Source organism: Geotrypetes seraphini, chromosome 1, assembly GCF_902459505.1.
Source record: "Geotrypetes seraphini chromosome 1, aGeoSer1.1, whole genome shotgun sequence".
NCBI classification, from domain to species: Eukaryota; Metazoa; Chordata; class Amphibia; order Gymnophiona; family Dermophiidae; genus Geotrypetes; species Geotrypetes seraphini.
In genome coordinates this window covers 503,527,237-503,554,655 of record NC_047084.1, presented here as the reverse complement: position 1 = coordinate 503,554,655, position 27,419 = coordinate 503,527,237, and the positions used below count along the sequence as shown (strand labels likewise).

General features: G+C 44.1%; 1 protein-coding gene across 3 annotated transcripts in view; it reads left to right on the top strand.

Moving 5' to 3' along the window:
- NAA35 (N-alpha-acetyltransferase 35, NatC auxiliary subunit) overlaps window positions 1–27,419 on the top strand; it is a 356,679-nt gene that overhangs the window by 156,614 nt on the left and 172,646 nt on the right. For all 3 annotated transcript variants that reach the window (XM_033927824.1, XM_033927815.1, XM_033927834.1), the window contains exons 10-11: window positions 5,995–6,078; window positions 19,897–20,011. In XM_033927824.1, coding sequence (XP_033783715.1) covers window positions 5,995–6,078; window positions 19,897–20,011 — 199 coding nt within the window. The remainder of the gene's footprint in view (window positions 1–5,994; window positions 6,079–19,896; window positions 20,012–27,419) is intronic.

Sequence of the window (27,419 nt, the reverse complement as noted above, 5' to 3'; positions counted from 1 at the left end):
GCCAAGGGACATATCAGAGGAGTCTGAGAGGTATCTCCCTTCTCACTTCACTCCTCTTTCTTCTGTGGACAGCAACAAAGAATAGAGCAAGGATATTTCACAGAGCACTTTTAACCAAAAGAACCTTCTACAGCAGGGGTGTCCAACCTTTTGGCTTCCCTGGGCTGCATTGGCTGAAAAATTTTTTTCTGGGGCCGCACAAATGCTGCAGCAAGACAGAGGAGGGAGCCGGCAAGATGGTAAACACCTGGAGGCAGCAGAGGAAAACACTGCATCGCCCTTGACCGGGGCCGCACAAAATACTTCACGGGGCCGCAAGTTGGACACCCCTATTCTACAGTCTCTTTGTACAAGGGTGTGAGTAGGGCGTCTCTTTGATTGGGAGATAGAGGTTTGTTTTCCTTGTTGACTGGCTGTGGGAGAGCGCAACAGTGGTATTTTCTAAACTTTGAACATAATTTTTAGTGTCAGTGCAGGTTGTAATACTGGCACCTTTTTTTTTTTTTTTTTTTTTTTTTTTTAACTTGTGGCTGGTGCACCTGACTGTAACTTTAGTTTGGCTGCTCATGGAGCCCCTTGCTAAGTTCATGAAGCCTTGTAAGTGCTGTTGGAGATTGTGCCTGATGTCGTTCCAAGTCTGCCAATACTCCAGGCTGGGAGGCCCCTTGGCTATAGGAAAGAAGTTAGTTTGGGGGCATTCTTCAGACCTGGCTTAAATCACAGGCCAGCCCAATGTAACTGAACAATTTCTGAAGGGGGAGCAACTATCTTTTTATATTCCTCCTTGGCTTCCATTTTGCCAGCAATGCCTATGCTTGATGCACCTAATTCACAGGATGGTATTTCTGACCATTAGGTGTAATCTCTTTGGGCTCTACAAGGTTTTTCTCATTTTTTTTGAGACATTTCAGATTTGGGAGAGGACTTGGGAGTGGGTTTATCTTTCTCGTTTTTATTCTAAAGTTTTTTTGTTAAAGAAGACTCAAAAGGAAACTAAACGCTAGTCTTGTGCAACAGGACTGGTAGTCTTGACCAGCAGGTTAAACCCTCACTGGCTGTGAGGGTTATAGAGAGTCCACTGTTTTGTTTTCATACTTCATCTTCCATCACTCTGGGATGAGATCCATCCTCTCAGTCTTACTCTCTATAAGTGAGGAGTAGGGAGCCTATTTATTCTGCTTGTGTTTAATCTTTATTATCCGATCAGAGATTTGGAGCTGCAGAGGATCCTAGTCACTCCGGCGCATCTCTGGCTGTGAGAAGATACAGACTCAGGGATGAGGTCTGTAGCCCACAGGCACATGCAACGCATGATTCCTGTGTGGCCAGTCTGCATCAGTAGTTCTCAAAGCTCGGGATCTGAACCTTTGGAGCATTCTCGCCCCAGGTTCATCCGCAGTAGGCTTATGTGGCTCGCCCCCAGGTTCTGTCCGCAGTGAGCTTGAGCGCAGACTGAGTGGGTACTGTGATTGTTTAATCCAGGAACGGGGCCAACTGTGTTCCTCCCCCAACAAAGTCAGATGGCTCCAGCAGGGGTCTGAGGGTTCAGGTTTACGTCAGGAGCTGGATGGAAGTCCAAAGAAACAAGCAAAAACCAAAAAAATTGACCCCAAGCAGTGTCTCACGTCCAGCTCACCGCATATTAGCTCTCCCACGTATTCATCATTATAGGACCCCCAGGGACCCCTGAAGAAGACTTTTTTTGTTGAAACGCGGACCGTGTTGGGTCCTGCATCCCTAGCAGACTAGGTCCTTTAAGATTTTTATGTGGATCATTTTACTTTTATGTGGATGATTTTATTTTATGTGGATGATATTAGTGTACCTTTGGAACTTTGACATTTTCAAATAAAGTCCATTTAGGAACATCATCATTCCACAGAGTTTCTTTTGGGTTCAGTCCAAAAAAACAAGCCATCTGTTGGACTCCATTCTTGTCTGAGGCAGAAATCTTCTCTCCCCTCTGATCAGAGGTTTTTCTATGCAGCTTCAGCACAGAAGTATGGCACAGTGAGTAAGACTATTGCAGCCTATGGAGAAAATCAGGAGATGGGGGGCGGGGTTCCTTAAAATTATTTTTAAAGGTTTCTGAGGTTAGGGATCAGGTCCCCCACCTCCCAAAATCCCTTCCCTGCATTATTTGAGTTTGCATTTTTTTCCCATTGGTCATTTTAGGTGCCAGAATCACTATTGTGGTGAGCATCGTGGATTTCCCAGTTTTGTTTTAAAAGTCTCCATCTGCCACAATACCCCTTATTTTTGACAGAAAATAGTATAGATGGACTCAGGTGGAGATACTTAAGATTCATGCCAGATTTTCCTATCTGAAGAGGGTCATTGTTCCACGTACTGTACAGTGAGTGATGGGGGGGGGGTAGCTTCAGGCTTCACCTCTCCTTATGCTTCTCTTGGCTTAGGCACTCAGCTGGAGTGTTTTCTGGGCCAGAAATTCCAGCAGGAGCTGGAGAAAGAGGACTTGGCACCCCTGGTTAAGTGCAGCCACATGCTGGTAGGCAAACACCAGAAGCCAGCATGGTAGACCCCTGCCAGGACCCCCTGGGCAACCTGGGTAGTGGTTCGCTCCCGAATTCATACACATGAGGTATGAAGCCTTTATATGTTTCAAAAGCTCACCTAACCCTGTGGGGGCTTCAGCGGATGTAATACCAGGGTTGTAGCGAAAGGCATAGGGTCCAAGGAGCCATGCAGAAGTCATGGGGACCCAAGCTCTGGTGGACTCAGAGGACGAAGGTTCAAAGACCATGCTTTTAATTTCTCATTCAGGGTCCTCGGCTATTGGAGATTCAGCATCCTGGGTGGGGTATGACAATGATCAGGTGGCAGCCCTGGATCTTTGAGATGACCCCAGGGTGCGAAGGTTGTTCAAACCCTCTGGCCTACAAAGTTTAATTGTCAGGCGCTCCAGGAATCAAAGTTGGAGCTGCCTCCAAGGCTCAATGCTCGCTCATGAGCAGCATTAAGGAACAGAATACTTGTTTTCCTTTGCATCCAGGATTTAAGGGTAAATTAGATGCACATCTCTCTTGAGAAGCATACAGTGATATGGAGACTAAAACTATGCCAGGGTACACCTGACAGGGCCTCCGCGTGTGTGGATCACCGGACTTGATGGACCCAGGGTCTGATCCGGAGATGGCAATTTTTATGTTCTTAAGAGATCACTGGGATGTTCCTGAGGGTTCCTTAGGGTTAGCTAAGTCCATGACTAAGCTCTGCACGATGGATGCTGAGTTGCAGCAGCAGTTTGCTATGCCTAAAGTGGATTTGCTGGTGGAGTAGGTTACGAAGCACAAGCCACTTTCTAGTGAAGAGGGTATAGTCCTCAAGGACTCACAAGACTGCAGAATAGATTTTGTCCTCAAAACACAATTTGAGACTGCTGTGGTGGGACTGAAAGCAGCAGCAGTGGCATCTTATATTGCCCAGGCATGCCACTCTTGGCTAAGCCGGCCTCCAGATTTGGACAGCAACTCTAACCCCCCATTTTCTCTTGGAGGGGGTTGATCATGTTGCGGATTCGCTATGTGATTTTTTTCAGGGTCTTGAACAATGTCTCAGCTTATGCCATCTCCGCCCACAGAATGCTCTGGATCAAGCAATGGGTGGGAGACTCAGCCTCCAAGAAGACTGAGAAGACCAGAGACCAATTCTGGATCTAAAGTAAATCTTCAAGATCGCCTGCTTCCGCATGTAAACTGTGTGGTCGGTCATTGCCTCAGTTATGCCAAGGAAATACCTTGCCTCTCTGCATCTAACAGATGCACACTCCCTCCTGCTTCCTTGAACCCTCCCCTCATTAAGGCCCACCCCACAATGTTGGAAGAGCTTGAACATATCTGGGGCCTATTCCTCAAAATCATTGTCATAAGCACAAACTCACATCAGTCGTAAGAATTGGCCCATTCCCCCATATGCTCATGTGGTCCTCAATGGAACTTAAACTTTTGGTTTTTTGGGTATGGGACTTCCTCTCCCTACTCCTATTGTTTTTCCCTTAAACTGTTATCTCTTATCTTTGAAATTGTAGTTCTTGCCTATTATCCTCTTGGTTCCACCTGTTATGGTTTTATGTCTCCAAAAGTCTGTCGCCCCCTGTCTTTTTAAATTTGTATTTTAACTATTGTTTTCTTTTATGATTTTGTACACCACCTAGAAGGCTGATTAGGCGGTATAAGAAATTTTAATGAAACTTGAAACTTTTCAGCCAGTGTGAGCAATGTGAATATACCTTACTCTTAAGATTGTATTTTTGTTGATGAATTCTTTGATGTGCAGAATTTCCGTTAGGCCTTACCATGCAGAGATCCTTTTCCCGATTTCATGGAGGTTTGTATTAGGACAGTTTTTATTTCCTTTTTTTTGCTAAGGTAGTGTCTTTCTTTCATATGAGTCATGTTCTGCTCTTAAATTCTTTCCTTAGAGAAGATTACAGGGAAGTTTTTAAGACATTTTATTTGTTAGATATCAGAAGAGCCCTCTTCAAATACCTTTAAGTGATTAATGAATTTGGCGGACTAAGGAAGGGGGAAGCAGCCTCTAAAGCTGCTTCTGTTTGCTTGCTTAGAAATGATTTCCTCGGCCTATATCTTAAAAGGGAAGCAACCTCCAATATCTTTGCATTAAGTGTGTTGGCATTTTGGGCAGAATCCTTTGCCATATCTCCCCATGGCATTTGTAGAGTGTTGATCGTCTCACCATACTTTTGCAAGGCAGTATAAGCTTGATGTAGCTATGAGTACTAGGTGGGATGCAGCTTTTGGAGCACAAGTTCTTAGAGAAGGAACAATCCCACCTCCCACTCTTCTTAAGGATTGCTTTGCTACCTCCCACATATTTTGGATTGGTCTGGTAAAGATGCTAAAGAAGGAGAATTTATGCTTACCATAGCCAGGACATGTTTTAAATACTTCTATAATGCTTACAAAGAGAAAAAAAACTAGAACATTTAGAACATTACTTGGTGTAAGGATGGAGATCTGATAAGTTCTGATCCAGGGCATCAGAACACAGGCAAGGTCAGCACACAGGCAGTTTTGAACCAGGCCAGGTCGGCACACTGATCTAGGCCCTGCGTACGGATCTAGGCCCTGCGTATGGATCTAGGCCTGTGAGGCCCTGTGTAGAAGTATGAATCCTTTCTCTTTCCCTCTTGACAAAGCAAGGAAAAAGGTTTGTACCTTGAGACCGAATGCTGAGGCATTCCCCCCTACCTGTTTGTCACAAGACTCTTGACACACATTAACCTGCCACAGGTTTACCCTTATCTTATCTCTTATCTTGTTTAAGCATCCCTTATATGGGCAACAATCAGACTTTGCCTACATGCCAAAGCAGGCCCCGAGTTTAAGGCTAATCAAGAGAGCTTAAGAAGCATGCATTATAATCTTTGGACTGTCACATGCTATAGTAAGATTTGAGACATATCAGAAATGTACATATTGGGAATCACTTTATTGTAACTGTTATTATGTATTCATATGACACATGAAATAGTAACTTTGAGAATCACATGAAATATGTAAACAATGAATTACCTTGGTTTAATCCTCATTGTAATGCATTATGAAATAATAACCTTGTAAAGCATTAGCCATGTAATTAAGGGAGGTAAGATTCTCAATAAATTGATGAGAGAGCATCCATTAGGGAGCGCTTCTTTTCCGACTCTAAGATTGCGTGTGTGTGTTTCCTGTGTGGCATTCCTACAACTTGGCTCAGCAGAAATGGCTTTCACAGAAAGGAATGAAAGTTAAAGTAATATCTTAAAAGCTATGTCAACAAATAGATCTTGTGATCAGTTATCACAAGAGAAAGGTATAGACTGATTATAGCAGACACAAAGTAGTTTGAAACCCTGCGTCTAGCACCTTTGCTGTGAATATGAACAAGTAAATGAATTCTGGTGGCTTTTTTTTTTTTCTTGAAAGAGAAACAGTGCATTGTAACTCTAGTGTGGTATTTTCTCATTTTCAGCACCAGCACTGTTTAGCAGTATTCAGCAGAATGAAATTTACTCGCGTGTTGCTAACAGTTCTCATAGCGTTTACAAAAAAGGAGGTAAGCAGACTCATTTGCTTATGTCTCTTCTGTTTTGATGTAATCTATTTCTTTTTCTTGATGACATAAAGTCATTTATTGATGATGGTACTGATATTTCAATAAAGGCATTCTGGTGTTGTTGAATGTGACTATTAGGAGATCACTCTGATGGGGTTATGATCTGTGATCAGATTTCAGTTTGCTACAGATTGTGGTTGAATCCACTTTTAAAAGAGCCATGAGCCGATATGATTTTGTGAGAGTGGGACATTTCTTTGATGAATTTTTTCCACTACTCTCAAGACAGGAAAGTACCCCAGTTTTGTTCCATGATTGGGGGATAGCAAACTAGCCTTGGATGCCTTCCAATCCTGAAAACCTGACTAGCTAGGTATGTATTCAGGAGAGGGTTGAAAAACACTGCACTGGAAAGTTGTACAGCTTTAAATGAAAGAAGTTTGTCATCTGGTAAGGCAGAAAAGCCCTAGATCTTTTTTCCTATCCTACATACAATCTGCCTGAATATCTTCTACATCCAAAAAGTAAAAAACTAAGCAGAAGCCTCTGAAATGAGACCAAAAATGGGAAGAAGTTTCATAGACGGTACCAAATTCAAAAACAAAGTGGCGACACACCTCAAAGAAATCAAAACCAAAAACGCAGTCCTCACAGAATGGGGGACAAAGCACTGGACTGCAGTATAGAAGAAGTAGCTCCATTAAAATTGCAAAATCCTAACAAAAGAAAAGATAGAGTCACCCCCCTCAGATGAAATTATGAAACTAAAAAAAGAAATCTTCAAAGAAAATGTAGGAAATCAGACGAAGATGAGGAGACTAGAAAGGCCTGGCTAGAAATAAACAGATTAAAAAGATAAGAAAGGAAAAGAAGGAATACCTTTCAAAAAAAGATCCTCGAAGCTGGAAACTCCACAAAAACCCTATACCAGATAGTTATATGGATTGTTAGGGAAAAAACAGAAATAGACCACCACCAAATGCTCCCTAACCAGTAAAGAATTCAGTAACTTTTTCACCAAGAAAATAAGAAATCTACAGAAAGACAATGGACTGAATGACAATATATTTATATACAAACACAAGGGGGAAACTAGAGATAATATGGAAGAATTTGAACCCATCACGGAAATCCAAGTGAAGAAATTACTGAGAAGAGTGAAACCGGGCCACCAATTCTCAACACCTACCCGATTCAACTGATGAGAGAGCTTGAAGACCCAGTACTCTCCAATTTTACAGACCTCATCAACAACTCATTACAGTCTGAACAAGTTCCACTTAAATGGAAACTCTCACTCATCAAACCCATTCTGAAGAATAAAGAAAAAGACCTAGAAAACCTCTCTAACTATAGACTGGTAGCTAACCAGCTGTGGAAATCCAAACTAGCAGACAAACTAGCATTTGTTTTTCCCTGCCTTTGAAATTCCATACTTCATGACTTCTTCGAGGGAATATCTTACTTCTCCCGGGAACTATTGAAACCTATTCTTTTTCATCTTCACTTTGGATCCATCCAAAGTCCATTAACGAGAACGTCTCTAGCTAAATACTGTATCTGGCACTAACCTTTCTTGGATGATAAATTGAGGTGTTTGTTCTGTCTATTGGGCCAGAATGAAACTCAGAACTATAAATTGTCTAGGGCACTGTGTCTCAAACTTTTTTGAGCCAGGGCACACTAAAGGTAGTGGCCATGGCTCGAGGCACCCAGAAGTGCACAAATGCTGCCGTGATGATATCACGCGCATGTGTGACATCATCACACTGACATCCACTCATTCGCAGAGGCCCTCCAGACAGGCCCTGAAATGCCAGCAGGGAAGTCAAACAAATATCAACTGAGTGCCCCCAACCACAGACCTCCCAAACTCCACCGTAGATCCACCTAAGCTCTTCCCCAGATCCCACCCCCTTTACTAAATGTAATGTAATTTTTTTCCCATTCATTTTTCATGTACACATAATATATACAGCAGATATAAATTCTTAAAACTGACACATTTCAATCATTTTCCATACCTTTGTTGTCTGGTGACTTTATTTTCTGTGCTTTTAACTATGTTTCCAGGGCCATCTTATCCATTGACTGTTTTTCGCTCCATCTTCACTTTCTGCCTTGCATCCATCTTTAATAATAAATAGGAGACTGGCTATAATGGTGATAATTACCAGTGAGGAGAAAGCGACTAACTCTTTGGAAAAGAGTTAGTCGCTTTCTCCTCACTGGTAATTATCACTATTATAGTCTCCTATTTATTATTATAGCTATTTTACTGACTAGTGTTTATACACAAGTCCCTGTATTCGCCCTTAACGAAGTTGCATCCATCTTTGGCATTAACTTAACATTCAATATTTCCATTTTTTTTGCTTTCTTTTCAAAATCTACTATCTCTCTCTCCTTTCCTCCCTTTTTCCATGGTCTGACATCTCTCTCCCCTTCCTTTCCCCCTTCCCAGTCTGACATCTCTTTCCTCTTCTTCCCATAATCTGGCATCTCTCTTTATTACTACTACTACTATTATTATTATTTCTACTAGTGTTTAAGCCTGTTACATTAACGGGTGCTAGAAAGCAGCCCCCTTTCCCTCTCCCCCTCCAATTCCTCCCTGACTGTCTCTCCGTGGCCCCCCTTCTGCCTTCTCCCCCGTGTCGGGCAGAGCAAATCAGGGCAATAGAAGGCCGCAAAGCAGCGTGTTTAGAGTGCTGCGGCCACTGCTAGTCTGCACGTTTTTCGGGACCGCGGGAAGGGAAGAGGAGTGGCGGCAAGGGACTAAGGGAGCCTGCCAGACCGCAGGAAGGGAGGGTCGGATGGGAGGGTCAGACCGCAGTGGGAGGGTTGGATGGGTGGCTGAATGGGGGTTCGGGTGTGCCGGGGAGGGTGGGCGAAGATGATGCCGACAAAGATGAACTGTCTTACAGGGAGGGGGGGGGGGAAACCCAAAACGCGCATGTGCACTCCTGCAGCCACAGACCTACAGATCATGGAAGCACACAGTTAAGAGTGCGCATGTGCGGCTAGGGTTTTATTATATAGGATAGTGTTACCAGACTCCCCTCCTTCCCTTCTATTCCCTGGTCTGGTATCTCTCCCTTCCTTTAGTCATTTCTCCTCCTCCCCCCCAGTGTAACATTTCTCTTTCCCTTCCTCCTTTCTGCCCCCTGCAGTCCATCTCCCTTCCTTTCCTCCTTTCTGGCCCCCCTTCCCAGTCTTTCCACCAGTCCAATATTTTTTCTCTCTTCCTCCTGCATGCTTTTCCTCTCTCTCTCTCATTTGTAAACCTTGTAGAAAGTTCGTGACTGCCGCGTTCAGGTAGAAAAAATATTTGGCGGTGTGGCTCAGATAAGATAGCTAAGCCAACTCCTCCGGACATGCCACCCTTAAAGCCGGTGGTTTTGAAGCTTCCAAAGAAATGTCTCAAAATCGAGACCTTTCTTCTTTGAAGTCGTCTTCCTCAGAGACTATAGCTGCACCAAATGTACCTCGAGCTCAACCTAGCCACTCTATACAAGGAGTTGAGTCCTTAATATTCGGACTAAAGAAAAGTGATCACGTTAGTCCCTTCTACAAACGGCTGCACTGGTTACCAATCGAAGAAAGAATTCTATTCAAGTTCTCCTGCTTTTGCTATAAATTAATCTGGGGAATGGCCCCCAATTACCTTCTACCTCACTTCGAATTCTATTCCCCCATTAGATCTACCAAAAACCACAACCTGTTTGCATACCCGAAAATCGCTGGCTGCAGATATCAAACCTTCCTGGACAGAACTTTCAAGTTTCAAGCTGATAGACAGCAATCATGGCTAGGCTATCTCATCGATACCGCTAGGTTGACCTACAGCATCTTCCGGAAAGAACTAAAGACCACTTTGTTTAAGAAATTCTTGTCCTAGCCAGACACTCTCCCGCGATCATAACTTCCACACCTTATCCTGAATTTCTTCCTCACACTAGGTATCCACATTCCCTGTCTGCTAAAATTCCCTCTTCATAATTGTATCCTGATATTCGCTGGTGTCCGACTATTTTCAATTGTAAGATGTAAAATAGTTAATTTCTTATAATTCAATCCTATGTATAATTTTCCTTTCAACCACCTTGCATTCATCTACTGTAATTCGCTGATTGTACAGCTCTTCTTCTTTGTGAACCGCCTAGAAGTCACAAGATTGGGGCGGTATAGAAAAATAAAATTATTATTATTAAGAGTTTCTCCAGATGAATCTATACACTCAATCCAAAGAGTTGAGTCCTTGCGAGTGCCTTGAGATCAGTCTACACACTCTATACAAGGAGTCGAGTGCTTAAGAGTGCCTCGAGATACCTCGTTACAAGGAGCTGAGTCCTTTTTAGTGTCTCGACCTCGTACTCCAACTTCCAGCCCTACCTCTTCACATAAGGCGTTGCCCTTTTCGAGGCAGAGGGCGAGGACGCCTCAACATTTATCTTCCAGACTGGATCTGACTCAATCACGAGACCATGATTCGAGGCATACTTCTCCATTGAGGCCCAGGTCTTCTTCTCGAGACAGGTCTCGTTCTCCAGGCATCGAGGCTCTTCAAGACCACACACTCCTTCGTCGAGTAGATCTGTTGTGGAACCTCACCAATCTTGTCACTCAAATTCTTCTCTTGCAAGGTTCTCTTCACATTCCAGAAGAGGGTCATCTTTGCCTCTGGACTCAGATATCAGGTATCAATACTCCAGAGAAACTTCACTTTCGTTCTCTGCTATGAGAGGTACCTCGAGGGGTTCTCTATCACCTTCTCTTCAATGAGGTCATACCTCTTCAGACCCGGTATCCTTTACCGAGTTTCTATGTAAAATGATTAAGGATCTAAAATACTCTAAGGAATATCTGGAAGAACTGGGAATGCCTCATCCTCCTAGGGAGTCTCTCAAATTACCCATAAATGGCACTCTTTCTCAAACTTTCAAAAGAAATCTTGAGATACCATATTTCCTGCTGTGCCAGCAAAGTTGGAATCTCAATATAGGATGGTCCACTGTAAGGGATTTGAGAAGTCTCAATTATCCCATCAGTCTTTTCTTGTAGAATCTTCTTTAAAAAGAATCAATACTGCTAAGGTTTACGCCACCGTCCCGCCTGGAAGAGAGGGCAGGAAAATGGACAAGTTTGGACGTCTAATATCAAAATTCAATTATGACAACCCAAGTTTTGAACTACAACTTTGTCTTAACATCTTATCTCAAGCATTTGGTCAACGTCAAGCCTGATTTTTTTTTTTTTCCCCAAATATCTTCCCCCAACATCAACTTTCAGAGTTTCAACAACTATACAACACTCTGGTCAATTACGCATACATCTTGTTCAATCTGCATAGCATGCGTTTGAACTGTCCTCTAGGGTCACTGCCTTTTCAGTGGCTATGCGTCGCCTTGTCTGGCTTCATACCATGGACATGGACCCAAATCTGCAAGATCGACTGGCTAACATCCCTTGCCAGGGCAATCAGTTGTTTGATGGCTCTATTGAGGCAGCTACCAAACACTTATCTGAGCATGAGCAGTCCTTTGCCAAAGACTTCCACTGCCAATGGTTAAAGACCTGTTCCATCTTACCAGAGGCGTTTTCCTCAGAAGGCAGCTCCTTATTCAAGGCCACCTCCTAAGAAACAACAACAACAACAGCAACAACAACTGCTTCAAAAACCTCAGACTCCTGCTGCACCCAAGGTCTCTCAGTCTTTTTGACCATCTCACACAGAACATAACCTCATTTGTTCTGCATCTGTCTTCTCCTCTTCCCATAGAGGGGGCCTTCTCCATCTTTATTACCACCGATGGGAGCTCATTACATCTTACCTCTGGGTCCTCTCTATCATCAAGGAAGGTTACTCTTCATTTCATCCAGATTCCTCCAGATCTTCCCCCAAGAGAGTATCCTTCCAATCCATCCCAGACCACCCTTCTTCAGGAAGTTCAAGCTCTGCTTCGTCTCCGTGCCATCGAGAAAATTTCCCTGGAACAACAGAGCAGGGGGTTTACTCCCGTTAACTTCCTAGCTCCAAAGAAGATGGGTGATCTGCGACCTATTTTGGATCTCGGAGCACTCAACAAATTTCTTGTCAGAGAAAAGTTTTGGATGCTGTCTCTGGCATCCTTGTATCCCTTCTAGATCAGAACGATTGGTTATGCTCTCTGGATCTCAAAGAGGCTTATACCCACATTCCCATTCCTCCAGCCTCTTGCAAGTTCTTCAGATTTTGGGTGGAAAATCATCATTTTCAGTACAGAGTGCTACCCTTCGGCCTAGCATCATCTCCCAGAGTCTTCACCAAGTGCCTAGTTGTGTGTAGCGACCCAATGGACTACTTGGTTCCTTCAAACTTGGGGGTCGAAATCAACTTTCCAAAATCCCAACTATAGCCCTCTCAGACTGTACAGTTCATTGGAGCAGTACTGGATACTGTGCAACTCAGAGCATTCTTTCCTCAACAACGTCAGGATGCTCTCATTCAACTTTATCACAAAGTGTCACCCCTCACTTCAATTTCAGCGAGAAACATGGCCTCTACAGGTCACATAGCCTCTACAGTTCACGTGACTCCTTTTGCCAGACTTCACCTCAGAACTCCTCAGTGGACCCTGGCATCTCAGTGGGCGCAGGCTTTCAACCCACTCTCTCAGCACATTAGTGACTCCTTCGTTGAGACGGTCTCTCCAGTGGTGGATGCTCTCTTCCAATCTCTCCAGAGGTTTTACTGTTCAAACATCCCCTCATCAGAAGATCCTCACGACAGATTCCTCTACCTATGCTTGGGGTGCTCATCTTGATGGTCTCCGTACTCAAGGCTATTGGTAAAGCACGGATCGTCAGTTTCACATAAATCTGTTGGAACTCAGAGCGATCTTCAATGCTCTAAAAGCTTTTCAGCATCTTCTCCACGATCAAGTAGTCCTCATTTGGACAGACAATCACGTCGCCATGTACTACGTCAACAAGCAGGGAGGCACAGGATCTCTCCCTCTCTGCCAGGAAACTCAAAAGGTGTGGAATTGGGCAATCTTTCACAACACCTTTCTAAAAGCGGTTTATATTCAAGGAGAGAAAAACTGTCTGGCGGACAAATTGAGTCGTCTTCTGCAACCTCATGAACGGACACTCAGTTTCTCGCCTCTCCACATTTTTTCTGAGTGGGGGACTCCTCAGATAGAGTCAGGGGTCTCTCCATCCCAACCTGCAGTCTCTACATCTGACAACTTGGTACCTTTCAACGTAATGGCCAATTTCCGGTTCTCTCAATCTATCAAGGACAATTTAAAGGCTTTTTAGAAGCCTACCACTAGACAATGTTACAACCAGAAATGGACTGGACTAGATTTTCTGCTTAGTGCACCATTCATCACAAGGAGCCTCAATCTACCTCCTTGTCTTCAGTTTTGGATTACCTGTTGCATTTATCTCAATCAGGCCTCAAATCAACATCTATTTGAGTCCATTTCAGTGCAATTGCTGCTTTCCATCAGCCTATAGAAGGAAAACCCCTTTCTGCTCATCCTGTGGTTTCCAGATTTATGAAAGGACTTTTCAGTGTCAAGCCACCTCCCAGATTGGTTGTGGTTGGAATGGCAACTCCTGTCTCCACTGTGTCTAAGTCATGTTCTGAGTATTAAGATGCCTAGATTATATAAAGAAAATGGAATATTAGTAGATACATTGAAAACCTTAAAATATGTGAATAATTTAACACCTATTCCAGTTCATAAGTCAACATATCAAACCTTATGGCTGAACTCCAAGATTCATTTGGCGGATTTAAGGTCATCTGGAAATATTGGATGAAGGCAGGTATACGTACTTTGGATGATGTTATTGTTGATGGTAAGCTGCTTGGTTTCTCACAATTGCAACATAAATTTGGTCTTAACAAATCACAAAAGCTATAGATGGTTGCAGTTGAAGCAGGCTATTCAGGTGGAGTTCCCTGAATGGAAAAATCTTAATAGTAGTATAGTTTTCCGATTATGTTTCCAGGTGGACTTTCTAGGACACCAGGCTGCTCAGTGGTACAAATTAATATCTGTCTTTTTAATTAAGAAACCAAAAACTGGTCTATGGGACATTTGGAGCATTGAAATAAAGCATGAAATTACTGCGTCTCAATGGCCATGGATTTGGTCTTGGAGGATGAGATGTACAGTGTTGGCATCTATGAGACAAACATGGTTTTTCTTGTTGCATAGAGCATTTTGGACCCCAGTTCGTTTACAAAAGTTAGATAGCTCTAAGTTTCAAGTTTATTAGGATTTTATATACCGCCTATCAAGGTTATCTAAGCGGTTTTACAATCAGGTACTCAAGCATTTTCCCTCTCTGTCCCGGTGGGCTCACAATCTAGCTAACGTACCTGGGGCTATGGAGGATTAAGTGACTTGCCCAGGGTCACAAGGAGCAGCGCGGGGTTTGAACCCACAACCCCAGGGTGCTGAGGCTGTAGATCCAACCACTGCGCCACACACTCCTCCTAAAGTCTAAAAGATGCTGGCATTGTCATCTGGGACATTAGATCACTTGCTATTCTTTTGTCCATTGATACTTGCTATTCTTTTGTCCATTGATACTTGCTTTTTGGAAATCAATTTGGGGGCAAATAAATGATTTGTTAGAAAATCCAGTTGCATTAACTTATAACACTGTGTTATTCGGAACATCATTGAGAGCTAAGAGTCAAATTTCATCTAATAATAATAAACTATTACTCACCAACCCCGAACTGGAAGAATATCTAATGGCAACACTATTCTACATCCCCCCAAAAAAATGGTCAAGTGCAAAAGAAGAATTCTTTGAATTCCTTTCGTCCAATACCATAAAAGGCCCATATAACATACTACTGGGAGACATAAATGTTCACCTAGAGCAAAGGGAAAAACCGGAAGTGATAGAAATCGACTTGTTCCTAAATACCCTGGGCTTTGGAATTCCTGACAAAGAGGAAACACATGAAAAGGGACACCAACTGGACATCGTCACTTTTTCCCACAAAGACCCCGACGCACAAAATATACAATACCATATAGGAAACTGGGTAAAAAGCATATGGTCAGATCACTATACCTACAATTTTGAATTATGTTGGCAAAAGAAACACTCAACAGAAAAACACATAAACAAAACCAGTTTGAAAAAAACAGTCATCCGCAGAAGCATCATCAATCCAAAAGAATTCTGGACCCATTATGAACTACACCCCAAATTAGAGGAAGAGAAAGATTTCCCCACTAGATGGGATAAATTCACAAAAGACACACTCAATCAAATAGCCCCTCTTCAATCATACAAAAAGAACACAAGGGCATCAAAAGAATGGTATGACGCCGAATTATTAGCACTCAAACAAGATCTCAGAAAACTGGAAAGAATATGGCAAAAAACCGACAAATTGGAAGATAAAATTAAATGGAAACAAAAAATGAAAAATTACAAAAATCTGATCAAAGAAAAGCGTTATAACTGTTATGCACAGAAAATAGGAGCAGCCAACACAAACAGCAGAGAACTATTCAAACTAGTAAACAAATTAACAGACACCACACAGATACTACAGAGCCATCATGATCAAATCCCAACGGTCGCCACCCTAGCCAACCACTTTAGGAAAAAAATCATCGACTTAAGAGCCTCAATACCCCCTCCTCCACCCAACCTCGAACTCAATCTCAAATCGCAGAATAGTGAGTCCAGTGGCGACATGAGCTGGAATCACTTCGAGCCCCCAGATTGGAACAACTTCCTTGCACTCTTCAACAAATACTCCAAATCAAATTGTCTACCAGATGAATGTCCGTCTCAGATCATGCAAGATGCAATACCAGAATTTAAAAGGGATCTATTTAACTGGGCAACATACTCTCTCAATAACGGAACTTATCTGGAAAATATGGGACACATCCTAATCACACCCATACCCAAAGACCTGAAGATCTCACTCACAATGGCATCCAACTACAGACCCATAGCGAGCACCCCCTTCTTCACCAAAATGCTGGAAGGGCTGGTCAACTTGGAATTAGTAAATCACTTAGATAAGTTCTCTCTCCTAAACGACCACCAATCAGGTTTCAGAAAAGGATTCAGTACTGAGACAGTCCTAGGCTCTCTCCTTAACCACCTATACGACCTTTTCAACCAAGGTTCCAGCGCCTTGATCCTACAGTTAGACTTCAATAGCGCCTTCGATCTCGTGGACCACGAAACAATGCTTAGGTGCCTAGACGAAATGGGACTATCAGGAAGAGTATGGACCTGGTTCCAAGGATTCCTAACCAAACGGTCTTATCAAGTGGTCTAAACCCTGGAAAAGCCCTTCGGGAGTCCCACAAGGTTCCCCCTTATCTCCCACCCTGTTCAATATATACATCTCCTCCCTAGGTCACTTATTACAAAGGCATAACCTAACTTATTACATATACGCAGATGACATCTCCATATTAATACCAATAACAAATGTGACACCAGCCTACTCAAAACAAATCTCATCCATCATGACCGAAATAGAAAAATGGACTTTAAACTTTAAACTGAAACTAAACGCAGAAAAGACAAAGATTTTCCTAGCTAGCCCAAACGAAAAAATCTCCGCAACCACAATACATGTAAATGGCCACGATCACCCAATACTAAAAACCATAAAAATACTGGGAGTCACCCTGGACACCCACTTGTCTATGACCGATCATATAAACTGAGTGACCAAAAAATGCTTCTTCATCCTTTGGAAACTGAAAACCATAAAAAAAATACTTCGACCCGCTATCCTTCAGAATATTGGTTCAGTCACTGATTTTATCCACCCTGGATTACTGCAACATTGTCTACTTGGGGATACCTAAAAAAATGTGAGAAAACTGAGAATAGTTCAAAATACGGCCATCTGCTTAATATTCGGACTAAAGAAAAGCGATCACGTTAGCCCATTCTATAAACTCCTTCATTGGTTACCAATTGAAGCAAGAATTCTGTTCAAATTCTCCTGCCTCTGCTACAAACTAATCTGGGGATTGGCCCCCAGCTACCTACTACCACACTTTGAATTCCACTCCTCTACCAGACCTACCAGAAACCGTAACCTCTTTACCTACCCAAATATCACAGGCTGTAGATATCGTACCTTCTTAGACAGAACATTCAAATTCCAAGCAGGTAGACTGCACACTTGGCTAGGCTACTTCACCGATGCCGCCAGAGAATCCTATAGTGTCTTTAGGAAAGAATTAAAAACCACCCTGTTTAAGAAATTCATAACCTAACCAGACCTCCCCCTCTAAGAAGCCCGTTCAACCTCTTCAGCCAATTTTCCACCTTTAATTGTTACCAGTTCATTCACTGGTGCCTGTCCTCCGTTAATGGACCACGATAACAAATTAGTTCCTCACCAACATTCTTAAGTTATCTTTATCATCTTTTCAGTCTTACACCTTGTAACTCATGGACCGTGCAATCTCCTTTCTCCTATCCTACTTATGCTCTCAATTTCCGCCGATTGTATAAAGTTACTCACTGTGAAACCGTGTAATTCACTGACCCTGTAATTTTCCTAGAACTATCACAAGATGTTCAATGATATACTCTGTAATTCGCTGTCTGTACAGTTTTTCTTCATTGTGAACCGCCTAGAAGTCGCAAGATTGTGCCGGTATATAAGAATAAAGTTATTATTATTATTATTATTATGACAGGGGTTGCCATACAACATATAAAGAAAAATTGGGATCGCTTAAATTATAGCTTTTGGTGGAATTCACTATGCCACATATTTAAAATGGAAAGGGTAATTGCCATACAACGGGAGTGCATTAAGAAATTTCAAGATATTTGGGAGCCATTAACAAAATACTGTACTGATTGAATATCAACTATTTCCCCTTAAATTTGCACATCCGGGAGGGAGGGTGGGGATTTCTTGGTTTTTAGGTTTTTTTTTTTTTGAAGTAACAATGTGGGGAGGGGGGAGGTAATTATATGTTTTGCTTGAATTGACGAATGTTATTGAGTAGGGATGGGGAGGGATATGGAATTTGAAATTGGTTTTGCATAATATTAAGTGATGTATATAAGACCATATGGATGTTATGTACTGTTTCATTTATTGTAAGTGTTAAAATAAATAAAGAATTAAAAAAAAAAAAAAAAAAAAGCCACCTCTCAAGCCACCTCCAGTGGTTTGGGATCTCAATGTTCTTGCTCAATTGAAGAAGCCTCCTTTTGAACCAATGGCTTTGGCTCATCTCAAATATCTCACTTGGAAAGTGGTTTTTCTCATTGCTCTCACATCTGCTCACAGAGTCAGTGAGCTACACGTTTTAGTAGCGGACTCACCTTTCACAGTATTCCATCATGACAAGGTGGTCCTCCATACTCATCCTAAATTCTTACCTAAAATGTTTTCAGAATTTCATCTCAACCAATCCATTGTTTTTCCAAAGCCTCATTCTCATCCTGGAGAAATAGCTCCTCATACTCTGGACTGTAAGCGTGCTTTGGCTTTCTACTTGCAGTGCACTAAGCCACACAGATCTGCTCCTCAAATTTTGTCTCCTTTGATCCAAACAAGTTGGGACATCCAGTTTCCAAGCACACCATCTCCAACTGGATGGCTGCTTGCATCTCTTTCTGCTATACTCAGGCTGGACTGCATCTACAGTGTCGAGTCATAGCCCATAAAGTCAGACCCATGGCGGCATCAGTAGCTTTCCTTAGATTACTCCTATTGAGGAAATCTGCAAAGCTGCCACTTGGTCCTCGGTTCATACTTTCACCTCTCATTATTGTCTGGATTCTTTTTCTAGATGGGATTGCCATTTTGGCCAAGCAGTTTTACAAAATTTATTCTCCTAAATTACCAACACTCCCAGAATCCCATTCTGGTTAGCTTGGAGGTCACCCACATGGGAGAATATGTTGCCTGCTTGTCCTGGGATAAAGCACAGTTACTTTAACAGGTGTTATGCAGGGAAAGGAGGTAGATATTCTTACAACCCACCCACCTCCCCTGGCTGGCTTCTTAGCTAGCTATCTGAATTGAGGAGACACGCGCACATGCGCGGTGTGGCAGTCGCAAACTTTCTAAAAGTTTTACAAGCAAGTCTGCTTGCGAGGCTGTTCACATCAGAGCTCCGTGGATGACGTTACCTACATATGAGAATATCTGCCTGCTGTCCCTGGATAACACATGTTACAGTAAGTGTGCTTTGTCAAACATCTCCCCATAGAACTTTAAATCCTACTGCGCCTAGGTTTGGAGGGTCCTGTTGGAAATGCAGAGGCTTAATTGTCTTTCTAAACTGCTGGAATATCTAGCCCAAGTATTTGAAAAGCTTACTATTTAGCCCATTGTAAATGGGCTCCATCTTTCTCTGATAAATAAAGAACACCTTGTTGAGATTTAAAGTGATGAGTAGGTGCACGGACCTTAAGCCTTGTTAGATATCTGTGTTTCAAATCATGAAGAGCCTCGTATTACTCTCTGTATGTGTTGAGGTACATCAGGAATTACTGAAGATCTAACTTTTATAAACTGTTCATGAAGAGCTTTAATACAGAAAATATGAAAGATATTTGCTCTCGGCCATATAAAACAGATGCAGTCTATAGAGGTGAAATGTGGCATTCTTCCTTTTTGTGTATGCCAGTAATTTTTACTTTTTCTTCAGTTTAATCACTTTTTTATAGTTTGGTGGAAATAATTTATTTTGAAATTATTCAGTGTGGGATTAGCTTCCTTTTACATTGCTAAATGCGGAAAGAATGTGATAGATGTCCCTTATTGTCCCCCCTTTTTTTCAGACAAGTGCAGTACAAGAAGCTCAGAAGCTGATAAGCCAAGCAGCAGATCTCCTTTCTGCCATTCAGCACTCCCTGCATCATGGCATTCAGGCCCAGAATGATACCACGAAAGGAGGTACGTTGGTCTGTTTGTCCCTTTCTCACACTACAACCAGTGCTCTGATGGACAGAATAATTTGTAACTTATTTTATTGTACGGTATTTGTGCCAAGTACAGACAGACCCCGGTTTAAGAATGCTTGAAAAATGTTGATACTCGTACTTCTTGTAAAATCCCTCTTGAAGCTGAGCTAGAGGGTTCTTGTATGTCTGAAAGCTTCAGCTGCAGGGCAACTATAAGATGATCCTTCCCCTTTGGGCTACCTGAGCTTCCTGACCTGCTCAGTTTGTTCCTGCAGCTTCACTGCATGGTTGAAATTAATTCTGCTCGTGATTTGTTTTCAATTCCTAGTCTTTTTTTATTTATTTTGCGGTTTTGCCCACGTGCTGCGGATCAACTCTGTGCGAGTGATCCTTCGGCGGGAGATTGCAGACATTTTAAATTTTGTCTGCTTCTGGAGGGTGCCCTGTAAGCCTGAAACTGCAGTAAGCCCTCTAGACAGCCTGCAGATTGGATCGAGTCTCCAGGATTGGGAGCCATCTCTCCCCTGGTTCGTCCACAAAGGGGTAGAGCGCAGGCTGCTGCGATTCCAAGAAGGTACACCGAGATTGGAACCGTGTCGCGTGTCTTCCCTGATTTCCCTGAGGGGTCCTGGTCGTCGTGATCTGAGATGACAGGGAAGGTGAGGTGGTCAAAAGACCTGAAAAATACAGTTTAATCAGCTCCTGAGGTACTGATCTCCCTATGCTTGCACTGTGTATTGCTGGCTGCCATTGAAATGCATTGCAACACATGTCTGTGGTGTCTGTGAGTCACAGAGTTTGCCGATATTGGGCGGTGCTCAAATCGGGGTTTGGGGGGGGGGGGTTTCCCTGCATGCCCTGGTCCCCCACCTGTAAAATCCTAAAATTGCCATTTTTAGTGATTTCCTGCATTTTTAACGGCTGTTTTCCTGTCAAAATCGGCACCCGTGGCGGCCATCTTGGATTTTCTTTAAACTTTTTAAAACTATATTTTTTGGACTTAGAAGCTTCATTTTTGCTCCAAACTTCACAGATGGCCACCTCAAGACAGGATGGCATGGATTCATGCCGTAAATGTGAAGGATGGTTTGCGGTTTCACAGCTCTGTATTCTGTGCGCCGCGGCCCGCATGTGGTGTAAACCGTGTGTGGATTCCGCAGTATCCTCCTCTAGAGAGGACCTGCTTTCCTCCGATTCTGCCAGAGACACGATTCCAGCGTCCGAGACACCAATATTGGGCGAGGAGGGCGCTTTCGTGAAACGCAAGCGCAGTTGTGGGGAAAGTCTCACGAGTCTTCAAATCATTCTAAATCTGAGTACCGCAGTTCAGCTCTGGCCGCAGGGGACTATTTTCCACTGAAATTTGTGGATATGATGTATCAGGCATTCATGAGAAAGCGGGCTATGCCTGTGTCTCCTGTCAGACTGCGGCCAGTGAATTCCAGCATGTCAATCTGCTCCCTTGCTGGTCCGCCTGAAAGCCAGCTGTACCTTCCTGTTATTGCCTCAGTGCCTGTGCCAATTTCTTTGCCGTTGCTGTCGCACAGCTCTTCGGCGAGCTCTGCTGACGTGGCTAGACTAGCGCATCTCAGGGATTCCCAGAACGCTGATTTTCACAATGTGGGAGAAGATCAAATGGTGCGCAGGTTAAGTCTAGTTGCCTTCCTGATCTTATCTCTGAATCCCTGTGGACATTGGAACTTGACTCAGACTCAGCAGTTCAGGCGGAAGGTTCAGTCATGTGTTCTACGCACCCACTCTCTGCTGCATTTCCAGATCACGCAGATTTGGTGGAAATGCTCTGGAGGTTAGGGGGCCCTGGAGAGTCCCCTGAAGTGCGCTAGGTCCATGGCTAAATTGTATTCCATGGCTTTAGAATTTTTCATGTGCCTAGTCCCACCGAGGTGGATTTGGCGGTGGCTCAGATCACAAAAAGTACCTCCTTACCCTTGGCTGGAGGGGTTTCCTGCAGATTGTCCAGGACCGAAGACTAGATTTTGTTATGAAGCGTCATTTTGATTCTTCTGCGACAGGAGTGTGTGCTGCAATGGCCACTTCCTTTGTCAGGTTCCTGAGGAGGTTGTCCTTTGGGATCTTGACTTCCTGGTTTCCTGAGTGAATTATTTGGCAGCCGCACTCTTTGATATTTTGAAAGTGTTAGCTATGCTAGGTGTTTGTTCAGGAGAATGTTATGGATTCACCAGTGATCAGGTGATTCTTCATCCAAGACTGCGCTGAGCGAATTACCCTTCAAAGGTTTGCCCTTATTTGGCCATGGTTTGGATGACCTGATGGCAAGTGTGCAGTACCGTAAGCCTCAGGCGCTTCCTGACTATAGACCTTGGCCGACCAGGGAGATGGAACGGCCAAATTTTTGGCCTTTCTGGAGAACCTCATTATGCCGGACCCCCCCTATGGCGGGGTGGCGTTTCAGAGCGTCCTCACTTTGGAGGTGCAGCGCGCCAATAGCCTTCCAACTCTCGATCTTCTGTCCCTTCTAAGAGAAAATTATGACGCCAGGTCTGTGACGAGGCCCCCCTGAATCGTGGGGGGGGGGGGCTTTCAGCCTTCCTTTCAGACTGGCTAAAGATAACCTAGGACCAGTGGGTCCTAGAGGTTTTAAAGGGCAGTCTTCGACTACAGTTCTTCCGGCCGGCAGCGGACTTCTTCCTGTCCTCTCCCGAGGAAAATCCGGACATAGCCGGCAAGCTGCGCGCTTCAGTGCACTAGTTACTGGATGTGGCAGCCATGGAGCTGGTCTCATGGGGATGGCTTGGGCTCCGGGAGATACTCGATTTACTTCATCATGCAATAAAGGACTCTGATTGCAGACCGATTATGGACTTGAAAGCAGTGAACGCATTCTGGTGAGTTCCATGTTTCCAGGTGCGTTCTGTCATAGCAGCGGTAGCACCCGGGGAGTTTTTTATTTCCTTGGATATCACAGAAGCATATCTCCACATCCCAATATTCCCAGATCATCGGAAGTTCCTGAGGTTTCATGTTCTTGGGAAGCATTTCCAGTTTGCAGTGCTATATTTCAGTTTGGCATCAGCGCCCAAGACCTTTGCCAAAATCCTGGTGATGGTGGCTGCCCAGCTGCTATCTTTGAGTGTACTAGTACATCCGTACTTCGACGACTGGTTGATCAGAGCTCCCCTGTGGGAGCAGGGTCGCTTGGCGGTTCGCCAAGTGGTGTCTTTGATGGAACGTCTCGGATAGGTGATCAATCTGTAGAAGAGTCGACTTGTGCCGACCCAGGACTTGGAGTACATGGAAATCCGGTTCAACATGGGTTTTAACCGGGTGTTTCTTCCAGGATCCAGAAAACTGAAACTCAGGAGTGCGATTCGGGACATGTTAGCAGTCCCAGCACCGACGGCCTGGCAGTACTTCATGATGGCCACCTTAGATGTAATTCCGTGGGCAAGAGCTCGCCTGTGTTCTCTTAAGTTTTCGCTTCTAACGCGGTAGAATCCCCAGAGAGATGCACTGGGGGTGAAACTGCCTTGGTTGGCAGCGATGCGCAGCATTATGATGTGGTGGTTGAACCAGTCACTCTGACCAGCGGGCTCCCTCTGCAAGTCTTGGATTGGGTGACCCTGACTACAGACATGAGTCTTTGGTTGAGGAGCGGTTTGCATGCCCGTCCCAGTCCAGGGCGCCGAGGGAGAGCAGATGGTCGATCAATCGACTGGCGCTACGAGCGATCCGGTTAGCTCTGCTAAGATTCCAATGGAGTCTCTACCGGAATAGTGTCCGTTTGTTCGCGGACAATGCAACGGCTGTTGCCAATGTCAACCGTCAAAGAGGGCATGAGGTGTCCCATTCTGGGATTGGAGGCTCGGATGCTCTTTGCAGAGTGTCATCTCTTGGCTTTATCCACGGCTCACGTGGTCAGCATTAGACACTGTTCAGGTCACTTTCTCAGTCGACATAAGAATTGCCGCTGTTGGGTTAGACCAGTGATCCATCGTGCCCAGCAGTCCGCTCACGCGGCGGCCCTCTGGTCAAAGACCAGCGCCCTAACTGAGACTAGCCCTACCTGCATACGTTCTGGTTCAGCAGAAATTTGTCTAGCTTTGTCTTGAATCCCTGGAGGGTGTTTTCCCCTATGACAGACTCCAGAAGAGTGTTCCAGTTTTCTACCACTCTCTGGGTGAAGAAGAACTTCCTTACATTCGTACGGAATCTATCCCCTTTCAATTTTAGTGAGTGCCTTCTCATTCTCCCTACCTTGGAGAGGATAAACAACCTGTCCTTATCTACTAAGTCTATTCTCTTCAGTACCTTGAATGTTTCAATCATGTCCCAGTTTCTCTAATCAAGTCCCAGTTTCTCTAATCTCTCACTGTACGGCAACTCCTCCAGCCCCTTAACATCTTAGTCGCTCTTCTCTGGACCCTTTTCAGTAATACCGTGCCCTTCTTCATGTATGGCGACCAGTGCTGGATGCAGTACTCCAGGTGAGGGCGCACCATGGCCCGGTACAGCAGCATGATAACCTTCTCCGATCTGTTCGTGATCCGCCTTTTTTATCATTCCTAGCATTCTGTTCGCCCTTTTCGCCGCTGCCGCACATTGCGTGGATGGCTTCATCGACTTGTCGATCATAACTCCCAAGTCTCTTTCCTGGGAGGTCTTTCCAAGTACCGCCCCGGACATCCTGTATTCATGCATGAGATTTTTGTTACCTACATGCATCACTTTACACTTATCCACATTGAACCTCATCTGCCATGTTCATATCCATTTCTCGAGCATGATTATGTCATGTTGCAGATGTTCGCAATCCCCCTGCGTCTTCACTGCTCTGAATAACTTCGTATCGTCCGCAAATTTAATCACCTCACTCGTCGTACCAATGTCCAGATCGTTTATAAATATGTTGAAGAGCATGGGTCCAAGCACCGAGCCCTGCGGCACCCCACTGGTGACGTCTTCCAGTCCGAGTATTGTCCATTTACCCCCACTCTCTGTTTCCTATACTCCAGACAGTTTTTAATCCACTTGAGTATTTCACCCTCGATTCCATGGCTCACAATTTTCCGAAGTAATTGTTCAAGCGGAACCTTGTCAAACGCCTTCTGAAAATCCAGATATACATTGTCGACTGGGTCGCCCTTGTCTATCTGTCTGTTTACTCCCTCAAAGAAGTGCAGCAAGTTCTGCCTTTGCTAAAACCATGCTGGCTGGTCCTCATCAGCCCATGTCCTTCAAGGTGATCAATTATGCGGTCCTTTATCAGCGACTCTACCATCTTTCCTGGTACCGAGGTCAGGCTCACCGGTCTGTAGTTTCCTGGATCTCCCCTTGAACCTTTCTTGAAGATTGGCGTAACATTCGCCACCTTCCAGTCTTCCGGAATCTTTCCCAATTTGATTGACAGATTGGCTATTAGTTGAAGCAGTTCAGCTATGGTCCCTTTCAGTTCCTAGATGACCCTCGGATGGATGCCATCCAGTCCTGGGGATTTATCGCTCTTAAGCCTATCAGTCTACATACCTCCTCTAGACTGACCGTCAATCCTGTCAGCTTTCCGTCTTCATTTCCAGCATATAGCCTGATGGGTTACGGTATGCTGTGTACATCTTCTTCGGTAGATACAGACGCAAAAAATGTGTTCTGTTTGTCAGCGATTGCTTTGTCCTCCTTTAGTGCTCCCTTTATTCCATGGTCATCCAACGGTCCCACTGCTTCCTTCGCGGGTCGTTTCCCCTTAATATATCGAAAGAACGGCTTGATGTTCTTTGCCTCCTTGGCTATTTTTTCCTCCTCTTTTGGCTCCTTATGGCACCTGCGTTGATGTTGTTTGTGCTTGTTCCAGTTTTCGTCTGTTTTTGACTTTTTCCATTCCTGAAATGAAGTTTTCTTGTCTCTGATCGCTTCTATAGTGAGCCACGCTGGTTCTTTGTTCTTTTTCCTCTTTGATCCGTTGTTGATACGTGGTATATATAGATTTTGCACCTCGGTGACTGTGTCCTTAAAAAGGGACCAAGTTTGCTCCAGTGTTTTTACAGTGCTTATCCTCTTCTTAATCTTCCCTACCATTAGTCTCATCCCTTTGTAATTCCCTTTTCAGAAGTTCAGTGCCGTGGCTGTCATTTTGGACTGATGTTTCTCCCCTGTGTCCAGTTCGAAGTGGATCATGTTGTGATCGCTGTTTCCCAGCATCTCTTTTACTTCTACATCTTGTGCCGGTCCTCAGAGGCCATTTAGAATTAAGTCCAGAATTGCATTTACTCTAGTATTTTCCTTGATAAGTTGTTCCAGGAAGCAATCGCCTACAGCATCCAAGAACTTGGTCTCTCTAATGCAGCAGGGTTGCCTAGGTTCCAGTCTATTCCCGGATAGTTGAAGTCACGCATGATAATTGCATTGCCTCCCTTGCAGTTGCGTTTAATCTCGTCAGTCATTTCTCTGTCAATTTCTTTGGACTGCCCTAGGGGTCGGTAGTAGATGCCGATCTTCGTTTCCAGGCCATTTGTTCACGGAATTTTGACCTATAGAGACTCTAACTTATCCGTCAGTTGTGGCGTGTTCTTGCCAGTAGATTCAATTCTCTCTTTGATGTATATGGTAATGCCCCCACATTTTTGAGCCACTCTGTCTCTGCGGTATAGTTTGTATCCCAGTAGCACAGTGTCCGAGATGTTTTCCTCAGTCCACCATGTTTCTGTTAATTTTTTGATATCAACGTTATCTTTTTGTGCCATAGCTTCTAATTCACCCATCTTATTTCTAAGGCTCCTTGCGTTCATGTACATACACTTGAGTTTGCAGCCTGTTCCTTTCTTGCATTTCATTCCCTCTTGTGTCCTTTTCGATCTGTCTTGTCTGTGATCTGGTGAGTCTTTCCCTCTATCTTCTTGCATGGTATCCTCCGGGTATACCGGTTCCCAAATCATTGACTCTCTCTCTTGGTCGACTGTCGGCTTTCCCCTTCTTCCTAGTTTAAAAACTTCTCAACTTTTCTCTTGATGTTGCTTGCAAGTAGCCTCATTCCGTCTCTGCTGAGATGGAGTCCGTTCTTCCTGTATAGCTTGCTCTTCCCCCAGAACGTCGTCCAGTTGCGCACGAAGTGAAATCCTTTTCCTCACACCAGTGCTGCATCCACGCGTTGACTGCTTGCAGCTCCATCTGCCTCTTTTCATCAGACCTGGGTACCAGCAGGATCTCCGAGAATGCTATCCTCTGCGTTCTGGTCTTCAGCTTCCTTCCCAGCATCCGGAACTGGTCCTTCAGTACTTCCCTGTTGTAGTTCCTGTTGCTCACGTTGTTCGTCCCCACATGGATCACCACCACCGTATCTTCTTCTTCCACACTGTCGATGATCCTGTCTTCTACCTTGACTCCCGCTAGGCAGGTCACCAGTCGATCCAATCTTCCTCCTGCTATGT